Genomic DNA, 18,756 nt, shown 5'->3' with positions numbered 1-18,756 from the left:
GCAGAGCTCTCCTGGATAGGAGGAATGCAGGAGAAGACCTCAGCCTGGGGAACTGCAGCTCAGGCACATGGTGTTGTGAATGACTTCACGATTTGGTCAGGGATTAAATACTTCCTCGTTTAATAACCTAATACTTTGGGCTAGTTTCATGCTGGACTGTTGGAAAGTTCACTGGCTGGAGTCATCAGCCAGGCCTCGTACAAACGGCTTCCCCCAGCTCTCAGCCAAGTCAGCTGTCCTCATCTTTGGGTCCCCCGGCGGGTGGCTCTTGGCACTACCTTCTTCGGAAGGGCTTTGTTGTTCGCACGTGTGCCTGAGGCTTTACGCTCCGGGGGCTTCCTCACCACATCTTGTTTGAGCTGGAAATGCACCTGAAGAACAAAAATAACCATGTAACACCATATGCGTGCTCTGCTGGCTCAGGGGTCTGCAGCACCTGCCTCTGCCACCAGCCTTCGAAGCTGACTCTTGGGCCAAGACAAGCAATAAGCGGCCTCAGCCAGTGTTACGAGACAATGGGAACTCAGTGCTTAAACCAACTGGAAACTTTTTTTTTTTCCCCTGTGGAAAATGTTGTACTGACAATCAGCTACATATCTTACGCAGAGAGTTGCTCCTATGGCGATGCGATGTCCTAGGATGGTTTGGAAGATGAGCTGTGAAAGGCAGGGGACTGAGCTGTGCTCTTTCTTCATCTTTTCTTAGCAGAGAATAGAGAAATAGCATTGCTTTGCATCTCTGTTAATATTTAATACACAGAATACTTCAGGACAGACAGACCTTTTTCAATTGCATCTCATTAGCTGAATCCTGCTTAATCAGTCTTTCAGCAACTAGTGCTTCTAGCAGATGCAGGCAAAAGAATTCCAAGGAAGAAACCTTTATCAACTACAGCCATGCAAGCAGTTATGAGAGGGAGAAGAGGACAAGGAGCACGTAGGACACAGCATCAGATAAACGGGGAATGGGGAGGCCATACAGAAAGGTGAAACTGGAACGGGGCTGTGTGGGCTTCCCGGGGGAGGGATGCGGTGAACGGTGGGTAGGGGAGGTGCCGCAGTGGCGGAGGGAAATGGGGACAGGAGGGCTGCTGTGAGGGGAGATCTGCAAAAATCAGACCATCCGGGAACAAATCGGTCTTCTACACTAGCACGGTAAAAGGAAAAATCTATTTTAGAAGGAAAGCCAAAGAGCTGGGTGCTTAACCTAGCAAAACAAAGGCTGGGACTGGGCTTGACAACTCTCTATAAATACATCAGTGAATAAATACCAGAGAAGAAGAAGGGCTATTTAAAGCACAGCATTGGCAAAAGAACAAATAGGGATAAACTGACCATAAATAAATTTAGGACGAAAATTAGAAGGTTTCTAATCCTGAGAAAAGGGCAGCTCTGGAAGAACTTCAGAGGCTGGCTAGGGTGGGATGAAGGGACGGAGGGTGGGAGAGCCACCGCAGTGTATTTACAGCAGAGCCTGACCAGCGTACATGCAGTGAGGCAAACGATGTGCCAGGATGCTGCAGCTGGGGGGGCTCTTACCAGTCCTCAGAAGAGGCTGCATCTGCAGTACCACTGTGTTCACAAGGCAACAGCAGGGACAGAGATCACCACCTGCTGTTTTTACAACCAATTTCTAGTTGTCCAGCCTGCCCGCGGAAGGGCACTGTAGGGGCCACAGTGCTGTCAAGACCACCTGGTTTTGCTTCATCTCCCAAAGGCGCTTGGCTCTTCTTTGTTGGCACCCAGTCCCCATCTGTCTTGGGTGCTCTCGGCAGAAAGAAGGGCAGACCTCAGCCTCTTGCTGTGAGTTTCACAAGGTGTTTGGTTCCAGGCAGGGTGGAGATGACAGCAGAGCACTGAAACCCACAGAGCCAGGGGGAAAACGGAGCCCCAGGGAACAGACACTGCTTCCACATTATCACATCCTGGAGAGTGGGGAGGATGGAGGGAGAGCTAAAGAGCAGCAGCCCCAGACAGCCAGGGGCTCTCCCCACGGCCAAGAGGCAGAGGGACACAGGAGCTGGCACAGCAGCCCAGTAAGGAATCAATACGTACATGGCATTGCCTTCACCCTGTTCCTCTCTGTGAGCTGCAGGGAGCCCTGTGTCTCCCAAAGCAGACAGCCTGTAGCCACTGGCAACACTCTACATCCCATCTTCTTTCTCTACTGCTCACTAGACATCCCCCACTGCATTTCTTTCTCCCTGGGGTGAAGACATTTGGAGACACCCTTGTGGCTATGCAGCCTGACTCACCAATGAAGGTGCAGCTGGGCCCACTGTTGTTGTCACTGTCTGGGGCTGGTACCCCTCTGCAGAGGCTGTGACAGTGTAAGTGCCAGGCAGCAGCAGCCGGAAATAATCCCCCATATCACCTGGAACACATGATGGGAAGAGAAAGCACTCAGGTTGCACAGAGAGCAGAGCAAAAGCTATTCCAGTAGCTCTTGCTGAGCACACTTCCTCAAGGATGCATAGCCTTCAAAACCCAGGCAATTTTTGACCTTGCTTCTAAAACTGCTGGCTACTGTGAGGCTGGATTCACATATATACAATTTTGCCACATTTGGATTATCAGCAGGGTTTTCATTGCTCGTCAGCTCAGCTGCTCCCCCACCTGATTCTCCCTGGATAAGGAAGCCCCAGGAGCACTTTGATGCTGTACTGGTGTGGTCAGGGGATGGCCAACAGAGAGGCAGCAGCACATTATGGATTACTTAGACAATTTGATTATATTCCCATCTATGGAACTGGAAGGGTATTGCGAATTTGAGTAATCATTACAGGCAGCCTGTGTCACTTTGGCTTCAGTGGGGCTAATTGGTATGAGTGAGACACACGTGAGTCAGGGTCTTCCAAGGGAAAACAGAGAGGTTGGCTGGCAGGTCAAAGGGGATAATTTTCTCTCTCTGTTCAGTCCCAGGGAGGCTGCACTTGGATACTGTGCCCAGTTTTGGTGCCCCCAGGTCAAGAGGGATGTCAGAGAACCAGAGCCCCTGACCCACAGGGAGAGCTCAGGTCCCACAGTGAGAGCTGGGGCAGCCGGGCGAGCTCAGCCGGGCTGGGAGGAGGCGGAGGGGGGTCTGCTCACAGCCAGCAGCTACTTCAAGGGCAGCTACAATGGTGATGGAGCCAAACTCCTCTGAGCAGCGCCAGGCAACACAACGAGGGGCAGCAGCCAGAGCTGGCAGCTTGGGAGCTTCAGGGTGGATCAGGGAGGACAGCTTCACCGTGAAGGTGGTGCAGCCCTGGCACAGCACAGCAGAGAGGCTCTGAAATCTCCATCCTTGGGCGTCAGAGAGAATTGGCTGGAGGGAGCGGGAGCTGATCAGAGCCAATGTTGGGGACAATCCTGCTCCCAGCAGGAGGTTGGACAGGAGATCCCAGAGGGCTCTTCCAGCCAGCAGCTCCGTGACTCTGTGATCTCTTGCACACTCCCCTTTCCTATGCAGGTTGCCATAACAAGTGCCAAATGTTAAGAGTGTCACTGAGTCACAGACCTAGAGCCAAAAGGAATTTTGATGATTTCATAGTCCAGCCTCTGGAGAGGTGGAATATCAGCTATTTTCTGCAGCCAGTCTGTAATGGCTGGTCCAGTTGGAGAAGGGTGTTTATGAAAGGGAGGTTAAAATCGGCCAGCAAAGGAGAAACCACCACAACTTGGATAAACTGCAGTGGCACTTCATGCTCAGTCTAAATTTGTCTGGCTTGAACTTTCAGCCTTTCATCTTGTTCTGCCATCGTGTCCTTTGCTATCAACTTTTTCAGCTCTGTGTAGATACTTGAGTAGATTATTCCCTCAATCTTCTCTTCGTTTCTATGCAAATGCATTTTCTCCTTTCTCTCAGCTAAAATTGGAGCTGACTTCCTGAAGTCCTTCACGATAAGGTTTGCATTCCAGTTCTCACCTCTTTCTTTCCTAAGCTTTCTGAAGCCCTCCCTGGTCCAGCATGCACAGGCACATTTCTCACAGCTCGTGTTTTTTGGAAGCAAACCATGCTGGCCGCACATATTATAGCCTCGCCTGCTGACCTCCTCCCACACCCCCGCCAGCCTCTGAGAGGCTGTATCCAAAAGGGACAGCACGCAAGGGGACCAGCAACCCACCCGAGGTGACGTCATGGCTGATTCCCTGGACAGAAATCACGGCTCCTGCAATGCCGTTGTTGTTCTCGTCTGACACCATCCCTTTGATGCCCTGGTGAACCTGCCAGGAGGGAGACAGACTGCTGGATCAACGGCCCTCCTTTGGCTCAAGAGGGTATTGCTGAGCACTGGAGGAGGGTGGAGCTCTGGGAACAACCCCACCTTTCCCAAACCCTTGGATCTCCTGGTTGTCCCCAGCAGAGCCAGTCTAGGACACAACAGCCTTCCCAAAGCTTACCAACTAGAGCACCCAGCAAGCTCCATGACCGCCTCCTTTCCACCCTCGTGCTCCCAGGTCCTCTTGGTCCCCTACCATCAGGGCTGGGGCCCATGGGGGCCTGCAGGAGAAGGGTGTAGGTCTTAGGACTGCCCCCTTACCTCTTCAATGAAAGCAACAAGGGCCTCCCGGTTGGCCATCCACTGCCGCTCCAGGTCCTCCTCAGGGGGGAACTTATTGCAGCTCAGCTCCAGGGTGATTTCAAAGCAATTGGTGTAGAGGTAATTGAAGTCCTGCATGCCTGGAGGAGAAGAAGAGCCCATGGCCAGGGGAATGTGAGGCCCCCTTCCCTCCCTACTCCTGTGTCCCAGGCATCCTGGCCCGTGCTGATCTTCTACCACAGCCATCTTGCTCTCCCTCCTTGCTCCGCAGGTGCAGCCTCCTCCCTCCATGACAGTGTGACTAGAGCCTTCTCCCCCCATGCAATCCCCTCCCCTCGTGGCTGCCCAACTCAGCCGGATCATTCACCACTCTGCCTTCAGAAGCTCAGGAAGGCTTGGTACCGCAGGGGCTGTATTATATGCCTTTCCAGTTGCTCTCCAGTCTTTTTTCTAGCCTAATTTGCTGATTTTCTGATTCTTCATTGTGCCTTTTTAAATCAGATCTTTCAGGAGACAGCAGCTATGAGAAATGTCTTCCCTTTGGTCAAAGTTTTTGGTCTTGATGGAGTTATGCCATAGCATTTTTAAATTCACTAACAGATTAATGCTTTCTTCACCCAGCAGCACACAGCAGGACTCTGCAGACCTCGGCTAACTTCTGTGGCTCTTTCTCAAGCCACTTCCAGTCCTCCCAAGCCATTTCCCAGTCTGAGATGCAGACACCAGAATGGTGTCTAGTAATAGCGCTATTGCCATGGCCCTTCCCCAGCCCATCCTGTCCTGAGGTTTCTCCTCTATCCCTTTACCTCTCTTCAGCTCAACCCCTTGCTGCGGGTGGTGCTCACCTCCCCAGCCCTTACCTTTGCTGAGCGAGTACCAGGATGCCCCATTCGTGATGCCATCGGCGAAGTAGTCCCCACAGTTCCAGCCACGGTGCATCCAGCCGTGGGCGTACGAGTAGGTCTTGGCCAGCTAGAGAGAGAGAGAGGGCAGCCATCGGCCACCGCTCCAGCGTGGGGACCCTGCCCGGCTCTGGGCAAAACATCCCCCTCTTCCACAGGCTTTGCTGGGGAGCGTGGGAGGGAAGTCAGACAGGAGACAGCTCCTGCATTTTACTGCCGTGAAATACAACACGAAGTGGCCAGGACCTCTACGAAATGTAGGCAGATGAAGGCGGAGGAGGAAGAGCAGAAATCTGGCAAGCCGTGGGCTTGCTGATGGCACAGGCGGCTCCTTCCCTGCTCCCGCTGAGACGAGGGGGAGCGGGGGCCAGCAGGCCCACGCAGGGGCACTCAGCCCCATCGGTGCCGGTCCCCACACAGCAAATGCCACTAACAAGGGAAGCGGACACGCAAGGAAAAGGAACCAGTATCAGTCCTGATGCAAATACCACATATATCAGGGAAATTTGTGTTAGGAAAGAGTTTGGGTAACTTCTGCTTCTGGCAACCAATTGTTTATTGCCCTTATTAAGATTATAGCTTATTTTTAGATATGAAGACAAGGCAGAAATTGGGACGCTGCATCCAAAGCCTGTCCTTTGCGTAAGACACAGTTTAAGAGAGACCATTGTTTGCGTTTTTTAATGCAAACTCTATGCTCTTGTATTATGGTTCAGATGCTGGTGTAATAACTCCTGTCAGGAGGAAAACAGTTACTTCACTACATTTCTGACTTCTGAGGCTATGTGGGTATCGTTAGCCTACGCCCCAGACTGCAGCTTCTCTGCATCTGGGTCCGAGCGCAGCCCTGATCCCAGCAGGTCCTGGCAAGCCCCTGCACGGCCTCTGCTTCCAGAGGTGGCTGAACTCCAGCTCAGACTTATTTTTCTCATTAACTGTTCTAACGCAGACTTGCTTTTTCTTGTGCCGGCTATTTCCTGATGGAAGCAGTGACTGAAGGCACTGTTTTCTGGGGCATTTTAACAATGGAGAAAAACCACAGGCTTCAGCTGGTGCTAGCAGGATCAGCAGCACATACGGATATATTCCTTGATGTCTGACTATGCTCCTGGTGCTCTTTTCATTGTATTCCTTATTCTTTGCCATCTGCAAGCCCCTGATGGGCACTCACCTCCCTTATCCTGCTCTCAGCAGACCCCCAGCCAGACCCTGCCACCTCTCTAGGAAAAAACCCCATACACATGCCACAATGGTGCAGCAAAGCTGGGGTCAGGTTCCAGCTCTGGAAGAGCAGGGTGGTACTGAAGACACTGGTGACACTGGGGTTATGGGGTTAAGTAGCTGGGGTACTGGGGCTCCCAAGGGTTAAGATTGGCCTGTCCGTGTGGTGGGACTGGCTCACGATGGGACTGCCCTGACGTGGCTCACGAGCCGGTGGTTGGCAGGAACGCCGTAGTCTGCTAATGGTTATTTCCAACACGTTTCTTGGCTCGGCTCCTGCACGAGGCAGTGACCCAGAGACTCCCGGCCAGCTCTCGCACGCTGCACCTTGCCAGGGCTGCGGGAATGTCCTCGCCCGCTGAAGCTGCGCTCACCTTCTGAAACAACTTGTCGTCAGGGGTAGGTGTGTTAACCGTGCGCCGGTGGCTTCGGAACCGCTGATCCTGGGACTTGTCATAGGGGTAATTTGCCACCACCGCTCCACCGTGCAGGTTGGCCGAGAGCACAAAGTTGTAGCTGCTGATCCACTGGATCACAGCCAACGTCTCCGGTTCCACCTGTGAGGAGAAGAGGGATGGGGACAGAGAGAAGAGCTCAGGCACCTCTGGGCTGGCTGCTGCTCCACGCCAGGCTGTGGTGTGATCATTCAGGTCAGACCCTGCCCCGTAATGCCCCTGCTTCAGCCCTTGCAGCTTCCTCCATTGTCCACCACCCACCCCAGTGCGCAGAGCTGGCTCCTCCAGCACATACTCTGCCACAGCTCTCCCAGCACAGCCCCAAAACCCGGGGCACAGGCGTCAGCTAGCATGTGCCACCTCTTCTGCCCTGGCATTGCAGCCTCCTCCCCAAGCCAGCTGTGATGCCGACCTCTCCTGGCGGAGGTGCAAGTTGTGATAGAGGGCAGGGTGACATCGTTTCTCTGCATGCAGGAAGCACAGGGAAGTAGACAAGCACCATGCAAGCCAAAGGACAGTACATTTGCTTGAGTGCTGGGCCACGCTAAGAGGATGATGCAGCCCTTGCAGCATCCCAGACCGGTACCTGGCTTTTCCAGTTGTCGGGCAGTGGGATGTGGTGATTTGGCCCGCTGATTTCCCCGCTGTAGTACATGAACGTGTTGAGGTCAGGGAAGTTGCGGTTCAAGTCCACTCCGTTGGCGTTGTTCCTCCCCGTCAAGTACCCGTTGCTGTCTGGGCCCTGCAGGGCAAAGGTGCATCATGGGGGTGAGTACAGGGTGGGTGCAGGCAGGCTGGGTGTCAGGGCAGCAGCGACCGGCCGTTGCAACACGTGTGTTATTGCTGGCAGGAGAATAAACTGTATTGGTACTGACAGGGAAAGTCAATAACAATATCTTCATTTTCCAGGGTCACAGAGAAAGGCACAAGCCAAATAAACAATTTGCCTCAACTGAATGAGCTATGAATAAAATATCATGAACAATATCCTTCCAGTACCTGAAGGGAGCCTACAGGAAAGCTGGGGAGGGGCTGTTTGCAAGGGCATGTAGCAATAGGACGAGGGGCAATGGTTTTAAACTAGAGCAGGGTACATTTAGATTAGCCATTAGGATGAAGTTCTTTACAATGAGGTGGTGAGGCACTGGAACAGGTTGCCCAGAGAGGTGGTGGTGGCCCCATCCCTGGAGACATTCAAGGCCAGGCTTGATGAGGCTCTGAGCAATGTGATCTAACTGAAGATGTCCCTGCTTACTGCAGGGGTGTTGGACTAGATGACCTTTAAAGGTCCCTTCCAACCCAACACATTCTATGATTCGATGATCTCCCTGAGGTCTAGTGGTACAAAGGAATGGGTGAGGTTTTGGGGGAGGACTAGAGGGCTTCCCCCTGCCCCATCCCTCTTGTCCCTGTCTGCTCATGGCAGTGGTGTTCAGCTGTCTCTTCCACAGCCTGGGGCAGGGGGTTTGCAGTGACCCTCCTGTGACAAATAACTTCTGAGGAGGGCAAGACATGTGTAGAAAGCCTTCTCCATCACCTGCCAGGGCCACCTTGGCACAGGAGATGAGGAGCAACGATGCCAGCTGAGGGGGCCGGGTTTGGCAGGGCATGGAGAGGAAGGATGACCCCTCTCCATAGGCGCAGTGAAGGGGATCCCGCAGGGATTTGAAGGGCTTTCTGCCCCTACCCGGCTGGAGGAGGCGATCGCTGCCTGGTACCTGCTTGGCAGCCACTTCGTACCCGTCGGGGTTCATGGAAGGCATGATGTGGATGCGTGTGTCGTGGATGAGGCGGGTGATCCTCTCGTTGCCCCGGCGGTACTCCTCACACAGGAACTCAGAGAGCTGCAGCAGCAGCTCACGGCCCAGCACCTCGTTGCCATGCATGTTCCCGACATACTTGAACTCCGGCTCCACTGGAGAGAGCAGCAGAGAGTGAGACCATCAGCCAGGGCTGAGACAGGGGGGAAGAGCCAATTCCTACTGCAGGGAGTGCAAAGGACCCCCCAATAAATGGTGTGAAATGGCCACTTCCCTTGGAAAATGCAAATCTCAGCGAGGATGGGTGGCTCATTTATCATATGGGCTCCCCTCCGTTTTGCCACAGCATCCGTAGGAGCAGCTCAGGCTCTCCACCAGGTTGCTGCTTGCCTTCCGAGAGAACAAGAGGATGCATTTCCAGGCGGTTTGGTCTCAGGCTGGGAAGAGGCAGCACAGAGGGACCAGGGAGCACCAGCAGGATTGCTGCCCCCCCAAGCCTTGGGATGGCGGGGCCTCCCAGCTCTGCGGTGGGTGGCAGTGGAGAGGACAGGTCCTTTCTCCCACCTCCGCCCTTCACAGTTTGCTCTCAGTGCCTCTCACCAGTGTGGCACATTCCTGGCTCTGCATGCTTTAAGGAGTTTTTCACTGCTCTGCAGGATAAAATCAATCCCTGGCTTGGGGTGAGCCGTGCTCTTTCACTGGAAGGGTACAGTCGCCTCTGGCTGCTGCCTTCAGCCCCTGACTCCCGTGCTGATGGGAGGCATGAGCAGTTTTTCCTTTCTCTCCCCTTCATCTGCCTCCAAGGAAAAGGTTTAGGGGCTTCCTCACCCTCAAGGGACAGAGACAAGAGCCTAGAGAAACCCTCAGTGGCTGAGTTGAATACGGATCAAATTGTCCCTTGGGCATCTTCACTATGAGCAAAAACATCTCTTGCCACTGACTTTTCTAAAATGAGGTCTCAAGATACAGATTTAGAGACTGCAGGCAGACAGTGCCTGGAGCAGGACTCACTGCTTTGATGAAGGAGAGGCAGCACACGTGAGGGATGGGTTACACTTTCCCAGACGGGCTTTTAAAGTAGTTACTTCTGGAAAAATAAAAATGTCCCATTGCAGGCTGGAGTCAGCACGGGTAGGATAAGAGATACATGGGGAATTGGGTTAAAAAGGGAGGCCGGCTTTCACATGAAGAGGTCAGGGAAAAACAGGGTGTCATGAAAAACGTCGTCGGCTCGCTAGAGCTTGAGAGTCCCATTGCACCGTGAGGTTTCCAGTCACCAGCAGTGGGCAGACTCACAGTGCCAGCGTGTGGCCCCGCTGCCACAGGACACCAGAGGTGGGCAATGTGTATTGACCTGGTTAGATTTCAGGAGACATGAGAACTGATTTAATTAGTTTATAAAAACTATAAAAATGTCCTGGGGATATGTGCAGCCATTATTTAACAAAATAAGGCCTCAGCAGGGATTCTCCTTCTCTGCTTTGTTTGAGTCTGCAGCACGACTTGTCAGCCTTTTTCAATATGCAGACCCCTAAACATTATCCACGTGGCCACACAAGCCCTAATTACTGCACGTAAGCCCATTAGCTCTAGGCTTACTTTTTAGAGTTACTTTCTGTGGCCTTCAAGGGAGTCCACAGATTCCCAAAGTCCTCATGCTACGTGCTGGAAGTGCCAGCCTGAGAGTGGCCCATGCTACAAGCAGGGACACAGGTCCCTGCTGCCGCCTCAGGCAGGGGAGATCTCGGTCACCTCCTGTGCCCCTTCCAGCAGCTCTCTTGGGAGTTCTGCAGGTATAAAATCCACTGGTGCATTGCCAGTGCCCTTTGCTCACTCCTTGCTTTGAATCAAGCTGTGGGGGTGCCTCAGTGCCATGCAGGATTCCCTGTACAGGTTTCCCTGTACCAAATGGGGCTGGTACGGAGGAGATCAGGGGTGGGAATCCTGCCTCCCGGCACCCCTGAAGGCGATGCTCTGGGCTGCAGGAGGGGAGCAGTGGGTACAGTGGAGTTTGGGGGGGCTGCTTTTCTGGGGTGGGACGCTGCACATAGGGGTTCTGCTCACCCCTGCAGTGCTGCCAGCAGTTCTAGGCTGCCTGGACTTGTCAGCCCCTGCGTTTAACAACACCATCGAGCAAGCCAGGATTTGAAAAGGCAAAAAGATCCTGGAAAAAGTAGGCAGAGCCCTGTCCCCATCTGCAGCCCAGGGGCACAAGGCGGGGAAGCAAAGGAGCTCTGCATGCACACCCCCAGCCCGGAAAGACGGCTGGTCCCCTCAGCCCCCCAGGGACACCTGGCTGCCAGCAACGTCTGGCTCGGCGGCCTCTCCATGCTGCACAGGCAGCAGCTGAGGGGCCACTGCTGCCAAGGCTCCGCAGGGCCACGTGGCAGCAGGTAGAGATCCCTGAGACCCTCCTGTCACAGGGGCTGCACAGCCCATGGGGCCAGCAGGGCTGTGGGAGCCCAGCGCCTGCTCTGCCGGGGTCCCTTGCTTGCTGTCCCCCTTGCTTTGGGGTCTGGAGGTAGAAAGGCTGAACTCTTCCCTCCTGCCCACTATCCAGCAGCAAAGGGTGGAGGGTGGGCTCAGCCTCTCCCTGCCTGCACAGCGCTGTGTTTTGGTCAGGGAGAGGGTGGCAGGGCAGGTGGGGATGGACTCACCCGGGTTCTCACATCAGCCTGCGCTGAAAAATCAGAGCTCCGTCCAAAGTACGCGCCGGGGCCACGATGCAGCCCATGCAAGCACGGTGCATGCAGGCGGGTTTTGAGTGCGTGTCCCTGGGGCTGGCTGCGGGGTCCCTGCCGGAGCCGGCACTGCCTGACACCCAGGCATCGCTGGGAGTCCTACCTTGAAAGAGAGGTACCCTCACCCACCCCACGCCCCAGGGGTGCTGCGTGGCAGGGAGCCCAGCGACGAAGCCCATCCTCTACGAACTGGTGTCCCCATCCCCCTCCATACTTACGGGGCTCATGGATGCCGGGGTAGTCGCTGAACTCCAGCACGTAGAGGTGTCGGCCCTCGACGCTGCGGCCGATGCTGTAGATGCGGGTGACGTAGGGGCACTGGCTCTGGACGTGGAACAGGGCCTGCACCATCTCCTCGTAGCGATGGTGGAGAAAGCTGAGGGCGGCCGCCACCTCCAGCAGGAGCAGGGCTCCCAGGAGGGACCGCAGCCACCCAGCCATCCTTCCGCGCCGCCGGGCGCCCGCACCGGCTCCCAGCCCCCGGCTCCCTCCCTGCCGGGAGCTTAAAGTGCAAACTCCAACCAGCTCTTTCCAGTTGCCGAGTGCCAGCCCCTTGCACCTGCGGGCGGGGGGCGGCGGGAGCGGGGGGCGCCGGGGCCCCGCGGCGCAGGAATGCTCCCCCCCGCCCGCCCGCCCGCCCGCCGTCGCCGTCGGAGAAGTTTCCCCCCCCTCCCCTTCCCGGCTCCAGCTCACTTATTAACCGGACAGTAAACAGGCCCCCGCAGCCACTGGCTGTCACTGCAGAAGAAGCGCAGGGCTGGAAAACTGGCTGCGGAGGGCGTCGGGGCTGCCAAGCGAGCGGCGGGGCGGGGGAGAGGAGAAGGGGGCGGCGGGCGGGGGGGATGCCCGTCGGCCGAGCCTTTCCGTGGGGCAAGGGCCGAGCGGGGTGGGGATGGAGCCGGGGCGGCCCCGGTTGCCCCCACAGCTACCGCAGCCCTGCCCGGTCCCTGCCCGCCCGAAGCCGGCGGCTCCCGCCGCTCCCCCCCGGGGCCCGGCCGCCAGCTCGGAGCCGCTCCAGCTCTCCTGCCCCATCTCCTGGGGAAACTGAGGGAGACATCGCCTCAGGCTCCGCGGATCCGCCGGCCCCTCCGCCCCGGCCCCTGCCCGCCCGGCGGTCCCGCTGCTCCCGGGATAAAGGGGGAGAGGGACCGCATCGCCCTCCCTACAGCTGCCCGGCTTGGAAGTGGCAGGGGGAAGACAGGGCGACGTTGGGGTCTGATGCTGGAATCGTCTGCTGAGCAGGTACCAGCGAGGAGAGCTCTGCGCAGAGGCCTGGCGTCACCCTGCTGTGCACTGGAATTGGGCGCGGTGATGATCTCCGACAGGCACCGGGCAAAACTGGCATCAGAAGAGAGCTCGGCAGCCAAAAGGCAGATGGAAATGCCCCACTGTCGGTTAATAAACAGAGTTGTAGAGCGTTTCTGGATTTGGGGAAGCTGGTTCCTCTCCACCCCTCTGCCACATACACCCTTGTCCCAGTGGGCAGCAGCCACCTCAGGGTCCCTGTGCTCTGCCCACGGACGGGCGCATTTGTGGGAGGCAGCTTTGCTTCACAGCCCTACCCCGTGGGGCTAAAACTCCAGCAGCTTGGTGGCTCTAATGGAGATCTTTATTAGGACATCCCTGACACAGAGCCCAAATGTCAGTATGAATAGCCAAAAGATTTACCACCACGCCTGGACGTGTCAGGAGAAAGGCTCCCTTTGCTAAAGTGAGCGTGCCATACCGCTCTGTCCAGGCCAGCCTGGAAAGGAGCTCCTCCTGCCTGCAATGGGCTTCTCGGGATACTCAGAGCCATGATGAACATCTGCCTTCCCTTCAACCTTGAGGTGGATACATGCTGCATTGCTCTAACCCTTGTGACGAGGGTTGCGCTAGTTACCTCTTCCCCCAGCAAAGCATCCTCTACCGGTGCTGCCCAGCACCGCTGCTTTCCTACCTCTCCTCCACATCCACTTGAGTTCCGACTGCCTTTCTGCCCCAATTTCCCAGGAAGAGCAGTGGTAAAATGAGGGAGCCCCTGTGTGTAGCCTCTAACGCAAACAGTGCAGGCTGGTGGGCAAAGCACACAGCCTGTCTGCTCCTGGCTCGGCTTACTCAGACCTTCCTACTTCCAGCTTGCTCCAGCCCCACCGTACCAGTCCTTTCTCTCCTTGTCCCTGGGCCTCCTTGGTCTCCTGCCCCATCTGCACGGTGTCCTCCTCTCATTTATGGCCCTTCCAAAAAAAAAAAAAAAAGGGTTGTAAAAGTCCTGTTTTTGAACAAATATCTTTTGAAGACATGACCAGAAAAAAAAGGAATATTATACATTTATAAAGATAGCAGTAACCACATTAATACCTTGTCCCAGTTAAGCTACATTCCATCACATCCTTGCTTGTCAGCCAGTGGCAGAGCAACACGCATTCAGGAGTGGGAATGGTGTCACACGTGTCTTCCGTGAGGTAACAAGAAGCAGTGCTGGAGGTGTCGGCTTCTCCCAGCATTTGTCGGAAAAGTAGCTGAGATTGTGTCAGGGCATGGCGAGCGTGGGTATGGCAGGGCAGCTCATATCTCTACAGCAAGCCATGTCTGGTGGTATTTTGTGGAGCTGGTGGCTCACGTATAGCAGTGGGAAATGCCTCTCGTCCTTCATATCGCTGCTTACGGGGCTGCTGGGTTCCCGTGGAGCTGCTCTCTCCCCGGCTTTCAGCCACTGAGGCGATGCAAAGGAGGTGGGCAGGTTTCCAGTGCTAGCTGGTGTTACTTGGCAGCCAGAGAGCTCTAGACAGGGCTATAGTAAAATAGCACAAACCCCATGTTTCGTCTGTCTCCCCCCTCCCCTTTCCCTTCCCAGCCTGTTTCCAGTGGCCTGCGACAGCACTGGCAGAGTTGGAGCTGCAGAGCTGCCAAGGGACGCGTAAGGAAAGCACTCACTTTCCTGTGGAGACAAGCAACACTGACGTGAGAAACAACAGGGAAAAAAAAAAAAAAAAAAAGAGAAATGCCAGACCGTTAGATCCTAAAAAGGAGCCACGAGCAAAACCTGGGGTGGGCGGAGAACTCATCTCACGCACTGCTAGGTCTGGAGAATTAGTCAGCGTGGTCCGTGGCATAAGGGATGGAGGCAGCCTGTTATCAGGCAGCAGGTTTAAACCAAACAAAAGGAAATAGTTTTGCACACAAGGCACAATGAAATCACCTCATCAAAGCCGAAAGTTAAATGAGTGCAAAAGAGGATAGGGTGAATTCGTAGACAACTGGGGCATCCACAGCTATTAATTATGCAGATCCAGAGCAATCGCTTGATCACAGATTTCCTACTCCCCTGATGGCTGGAAGAGAAGGATCGTGCCCATTCCCTAACCGTCCATCTAAATCCTCACTCACCGCGCAGCTGGAGCCGAGTGCCAATGTGATGCCTTCTTGATCTGATCTAGTGTGGCTTTTATAACATTCTAGGAAAACAGCATGCTAACGAAGCTTTAAGCCAATAAAAAGTTAGGACATGTTAAAAAACACTGATGAAAGCAGAAACAAACAATAGAGGACATAGCTCTTAGAAACAGTGCAGGAAGTAAACAAAGACTTGATTTGGAAAATGCAGCTAATACATCTGGGATGGATCATCCACCACCCCCCCCCCCCCACCCCCCCAGATGTTCGAAGACAGAGAGACCTTGAGGCAGTGGGAGAAGGAGGGCGAGCAGGAACGCGCCATGCCACAGCAGCGAGAGCGAGAGGAATGCGAATGCGAGCCCCGTCCCCCCGCATCGCTCCATGGCTGAGGGTCACAGGCAGCAAAGAGCCCATCCCTCCAGAGCCGGCCGTGGCGAGACTCCACCTGGTCCGTTTGTTTTAATTCTGGCCATGTTGTTGTTACCAGAGGAAGACTGGAAAATTTGAGGAAAGTTCAAGCTAAGAGCCACGCGAATGAGCAAACTAGGAAGAGCGTGTGCCGAAAGAAGAATGATGAACTGTGACAGGCACGTTTGCCTTGGTGGAGCTGCAGCTGTGGCTGCACGCAGAGGCATGCAGCCGCATCGCCCCCCAAACCAGAGGCACAGGCCCCCCCATCCTTCACCAGTCTGGGGGGTGTTGTAGCAGCAGCATAATGTCAGTGGTGCTGCCTAGGGGAGGGAGAGGGAAAACGAGGACAGAGGACTGCAGGCGTCCAGTGCACGGCAGGGGAGAACAAGCTGCTTTGGGGAGGTCAGGGTGAAGCTAAAGGAAGGAAAGATGGGGTTTGGGCACAAGCAGCCTTCCTGGCAACTGGGCCACCCGTATGAGGTGCCCGGAGCCTGGGAAGGACCACAGTGCCTTTCCTTGCCAGGAGGGGATGCTGCCCATCCACTGGGAACTTCAGATCTGACCCAGGAGAACAGCAGGGAACTGGCAAGAGAGGAAATCCCATCTCAGGACTTTTCCATGTTTAGTGCCAGAAGCTCTATTCCACTATTGGCGAGTTCCCATCTCCTGGAAAACAGCGTGAAAACTTCGCTGGCATCCGTTCAGAAGTCTTTATTGTGATAAGCATACAGAGATTTAGAGATTTGTGCGTGCATCAAAACAAAGATCCATTTTCATCAGGGCTGAACTGCAAAAAGAAAGCATATGGGCCCAGGAGGCAGACACGGTTGTCCCTGGTGTGTGCCATCCCCCCCCCCAGCCCCTCCTGAACCGGCTGTTGAATCCCGTGAGGCAGCCGGCAGCCCTGCAGAGCCTGCATGTCCCCACTCCTTGCAGAGAGCACGGAAGGAGTTGGGACGGACGAGGAGGGGGCACGCGTCCCGCTGAGAGCTGCTCTTGGAGAAGCTGGGGAGCCCCAGCCAGCACCAACATTGCCAGTCAGCCTCTCACCGCAGAGGCGGTGGCCCCACTTCCCAGAGCTTGCTTCCAAGTGGAGGGTGCACTGTGGTTTGCTCCAGGGCCAGAGAAATCAGCTGTAGCCCAGGCGCAGGGGAGAGCTGGCTGTGTCGGGGCGGGGAGCGAAGGGTGCTTAGAGCCGAGCGAAGGGTGCTTAGAGCCTGCGGTGGGCACTGGTTTTCTGCAAGAGGTGAGCGCGCTGCAGGCACCCAGGCTTTCTCTTCTGGGCCCCGAAAATCTCAGCCTTGCTGATAGTTTTGCTTCAGACCTGACACTTGGGTGAACCCAAGAGAGCTTGTGGAATTCATCAGTCCCGGAGAGACCAGGCTGCTCCCGCCCCCTGCAAAGCTATCAAATCCCCCTCCGCAAGGAACCTTCCCAAAAATGGACCACTCAACATCTGAACCCAAAACAGAGACACGCGTTCCATGTTGCTGCAGCACGTCTCAGGGCTTCCTGTGGCAAAACGGGAGAGACCGAGGTCTGGAGCCTCGGCAGCCCAGCAGAGCTGATCAGTGAATAAATATTTGCAAGACAAGAACATGTGGTGTTAAAAGATGCTTTAACCCAGAAGAGCAAAACTGTACAGGAGCCAGTGGCTGGAAATTAAAGCCAGAAGCTGTCAAATTAGAAATAAGGCACAGATAATTATCAGTGAGGCAGATTAACTGCATTAACAAGAGAATTGATACCATATTACTACTGGCATATTTGGAAATTCCCCCCGTTATCATTAATGGTCTTCACGTACACATTGGGTGGCTCTGGAACACACATTTGAGCTGAATACAACTGGGTCAGATGCAGCGTAAAGCAAAGAAATGGATGTTCATTAAACTCGAACTCTTTGACCAAGGATTTTGAGTAGCCTCCATGGATAAAGTCCTGCAATAGCAGGAAAAATGGGTAGAAAAAAAAAAAAAAGCTTTTCTGGGAAGGTTCAAGCACAGCCAGTGATATGCAAGGGTCTCACCCTGATAGGATGCTTTCAGTCAACCAGTTCCTGGAGCTTCAGCCTGCTCAAGTGATTTTTTAAATGGCACGTCTGGTGTCACCTTCAACATTCTAGTTCTGGAGAGACTGGGTCATAAATGTGGTCTAAAAGTCATAAGGTTTAAAAATAATGCAACATATTTTGTATTTATCTTAGTTTGTGGCCTTGAGGTTGCACTCAAGTCACATTTACAGCTTTAAAAAACACAAAACCCAAACCAAAAAACAAGAGAAGGAAGGCAGGAGGGAGTAAGTGAAGATACCAGCTGATCACCTGACTCCAGAATCAAGAGCTAACAATATTAACACTACTGGACTTGCAATAACAACACAAAACATTGCTAAATCTCTTCTCCCAGGCTCTGTATTTCACCTTTTCCTTTGGCACAAACCCTCAGCAAGGACCAGAAGAGCAGACTGGCACAGGCCCTCTCTCCACACCAGCTTCCACATAGAGTTTCTGCATCAATTTCTGAAATGTCCCAGTGGACCCTCCAGTTCCAGCATCATGGACACCACTAAGCAGCTGCTAGATCCCCAAGGAGGTGTCAGGAGAGGAATTACCATCCTACGTGTTTCCAACACTGTTGATAGGGAGGAAGGATGCACCAGCTCCTGCAGGGAGCTTCTCCAGGGCACCTGCTCTGCTATGAAGCCTCTGTAAGCAAGGAAAGTAGCACAGGATGGGCTGTGTTGCAAATGGGACTTGACTGGGAAACTAAAGCATCTCCGATCCCACGCTCCTCCTGCATGCCTTCCAGCCGTGGCCAAAAACTACCGTTCATCTCTCCTCTCACTATCTTTGCTGAAAACAACAGAAGGAAGACTCCACCTTTAGATGAATTCCAACACCTCAACACATTTGCAGATAAACCAAAAACTGGACAATGGACAAACTGTGGGGAAGTAGCATTTGTGGGTTGATCTGGATCGCTTGCTTGAGGTAATATTCTTGGAATAGTACATGTTTCAGTGGAGCCGTGTGGAAGGCAAAGCAGCTCACGGTAAGAGGCAGTGACGTATGGTGTGAGACAGCGGCCGTTCTGGAATGTAATGACTGGAAGAAAGGCCAAGTTGCACTAGTCCAACAGAACAAAACAGCCCCAAAACTTTCTCTTAAGTGAGCAGACCTGGCCCTGAGAGATGCAAATGGGGAACATAGAGAATAGATCAAAACCAGATCAAAAACACCATTAGCAACTCTACCACCACTCACTGCTGAAAACTTTGGTATCCAAATTTCAGAAAGATGTTAAAATTTTCAAAGATGTGGAGTCAAGAGCTACAAGTGAGGTCATCACAGAGCACTTTACAGAG

At 54.2% G+C, this 18,756-nt stretch overlaps 1 protein-coding gene across 2 annotated transcripts; it reads right to left on the bottom strand.

The window, feature by feature from the left end:
- CPN1 (carboxypeptidase N subunit 1) lies at window positions 1-12,232 on the bottom strand. Of its 2 annotated transcripts, XM_054207516.1 has the most exons (9): window positions 11,820-12,232; window positions 8,819-9,015; window positions 7,687-7,842; window positions 7,020-7,202; window positions 5,383-5,494; window positions 4,523-4,662; window positions 4,106-4,205; window positions 2,255-2,373; window positions 1-371 (listed from the first exon to the last, which is right to left on the bottom strand). In XM_054207516.1, exons 1-9 carry the CDS (start codon window positions 12,040-12,042, stop codon window positions 240-242), a joined length of 1,362 nt encoding a protein of 453 aa, XP_054063491.1. In that variant the 5' UTR covers window positions 12,043-12,232; the 3' UTR covers window positions 1-239. The 2 variants fall into 2 exon arrangements, with proteins under 2 accessions (XP_054063491.1, XP_054063492.1); XM_054207517.1 differs by lacking the exon at window positions 4,106-4,205 and having other exon boundaries at window positions 233-371.
- Between the last annotated feature and the right edge of the window lie 6,524 nt (window positions 12,233-18,756).

The sequence above is a fragment of the Rissa tridactyla genome, chromosome 6 (assembly GCF_028500815.1).
Source record: "Rissa tridactyla isolate bRisTri1 chromosome 6, bRisTri1.patW.cur.20221130, whole genome shotgun sequence".
In the NCBI taxonomy this organism is placed as follows: Eukaryota; Metazoa; Chordata; class Aves; order Charadriiformes; family Laridae; genus Rissa; species Rissa tridactyla.
Note: the sequence above shows the minus strand (reverse complement) of the source record. Positions and strands in the feature narration are given on the sequence as shown.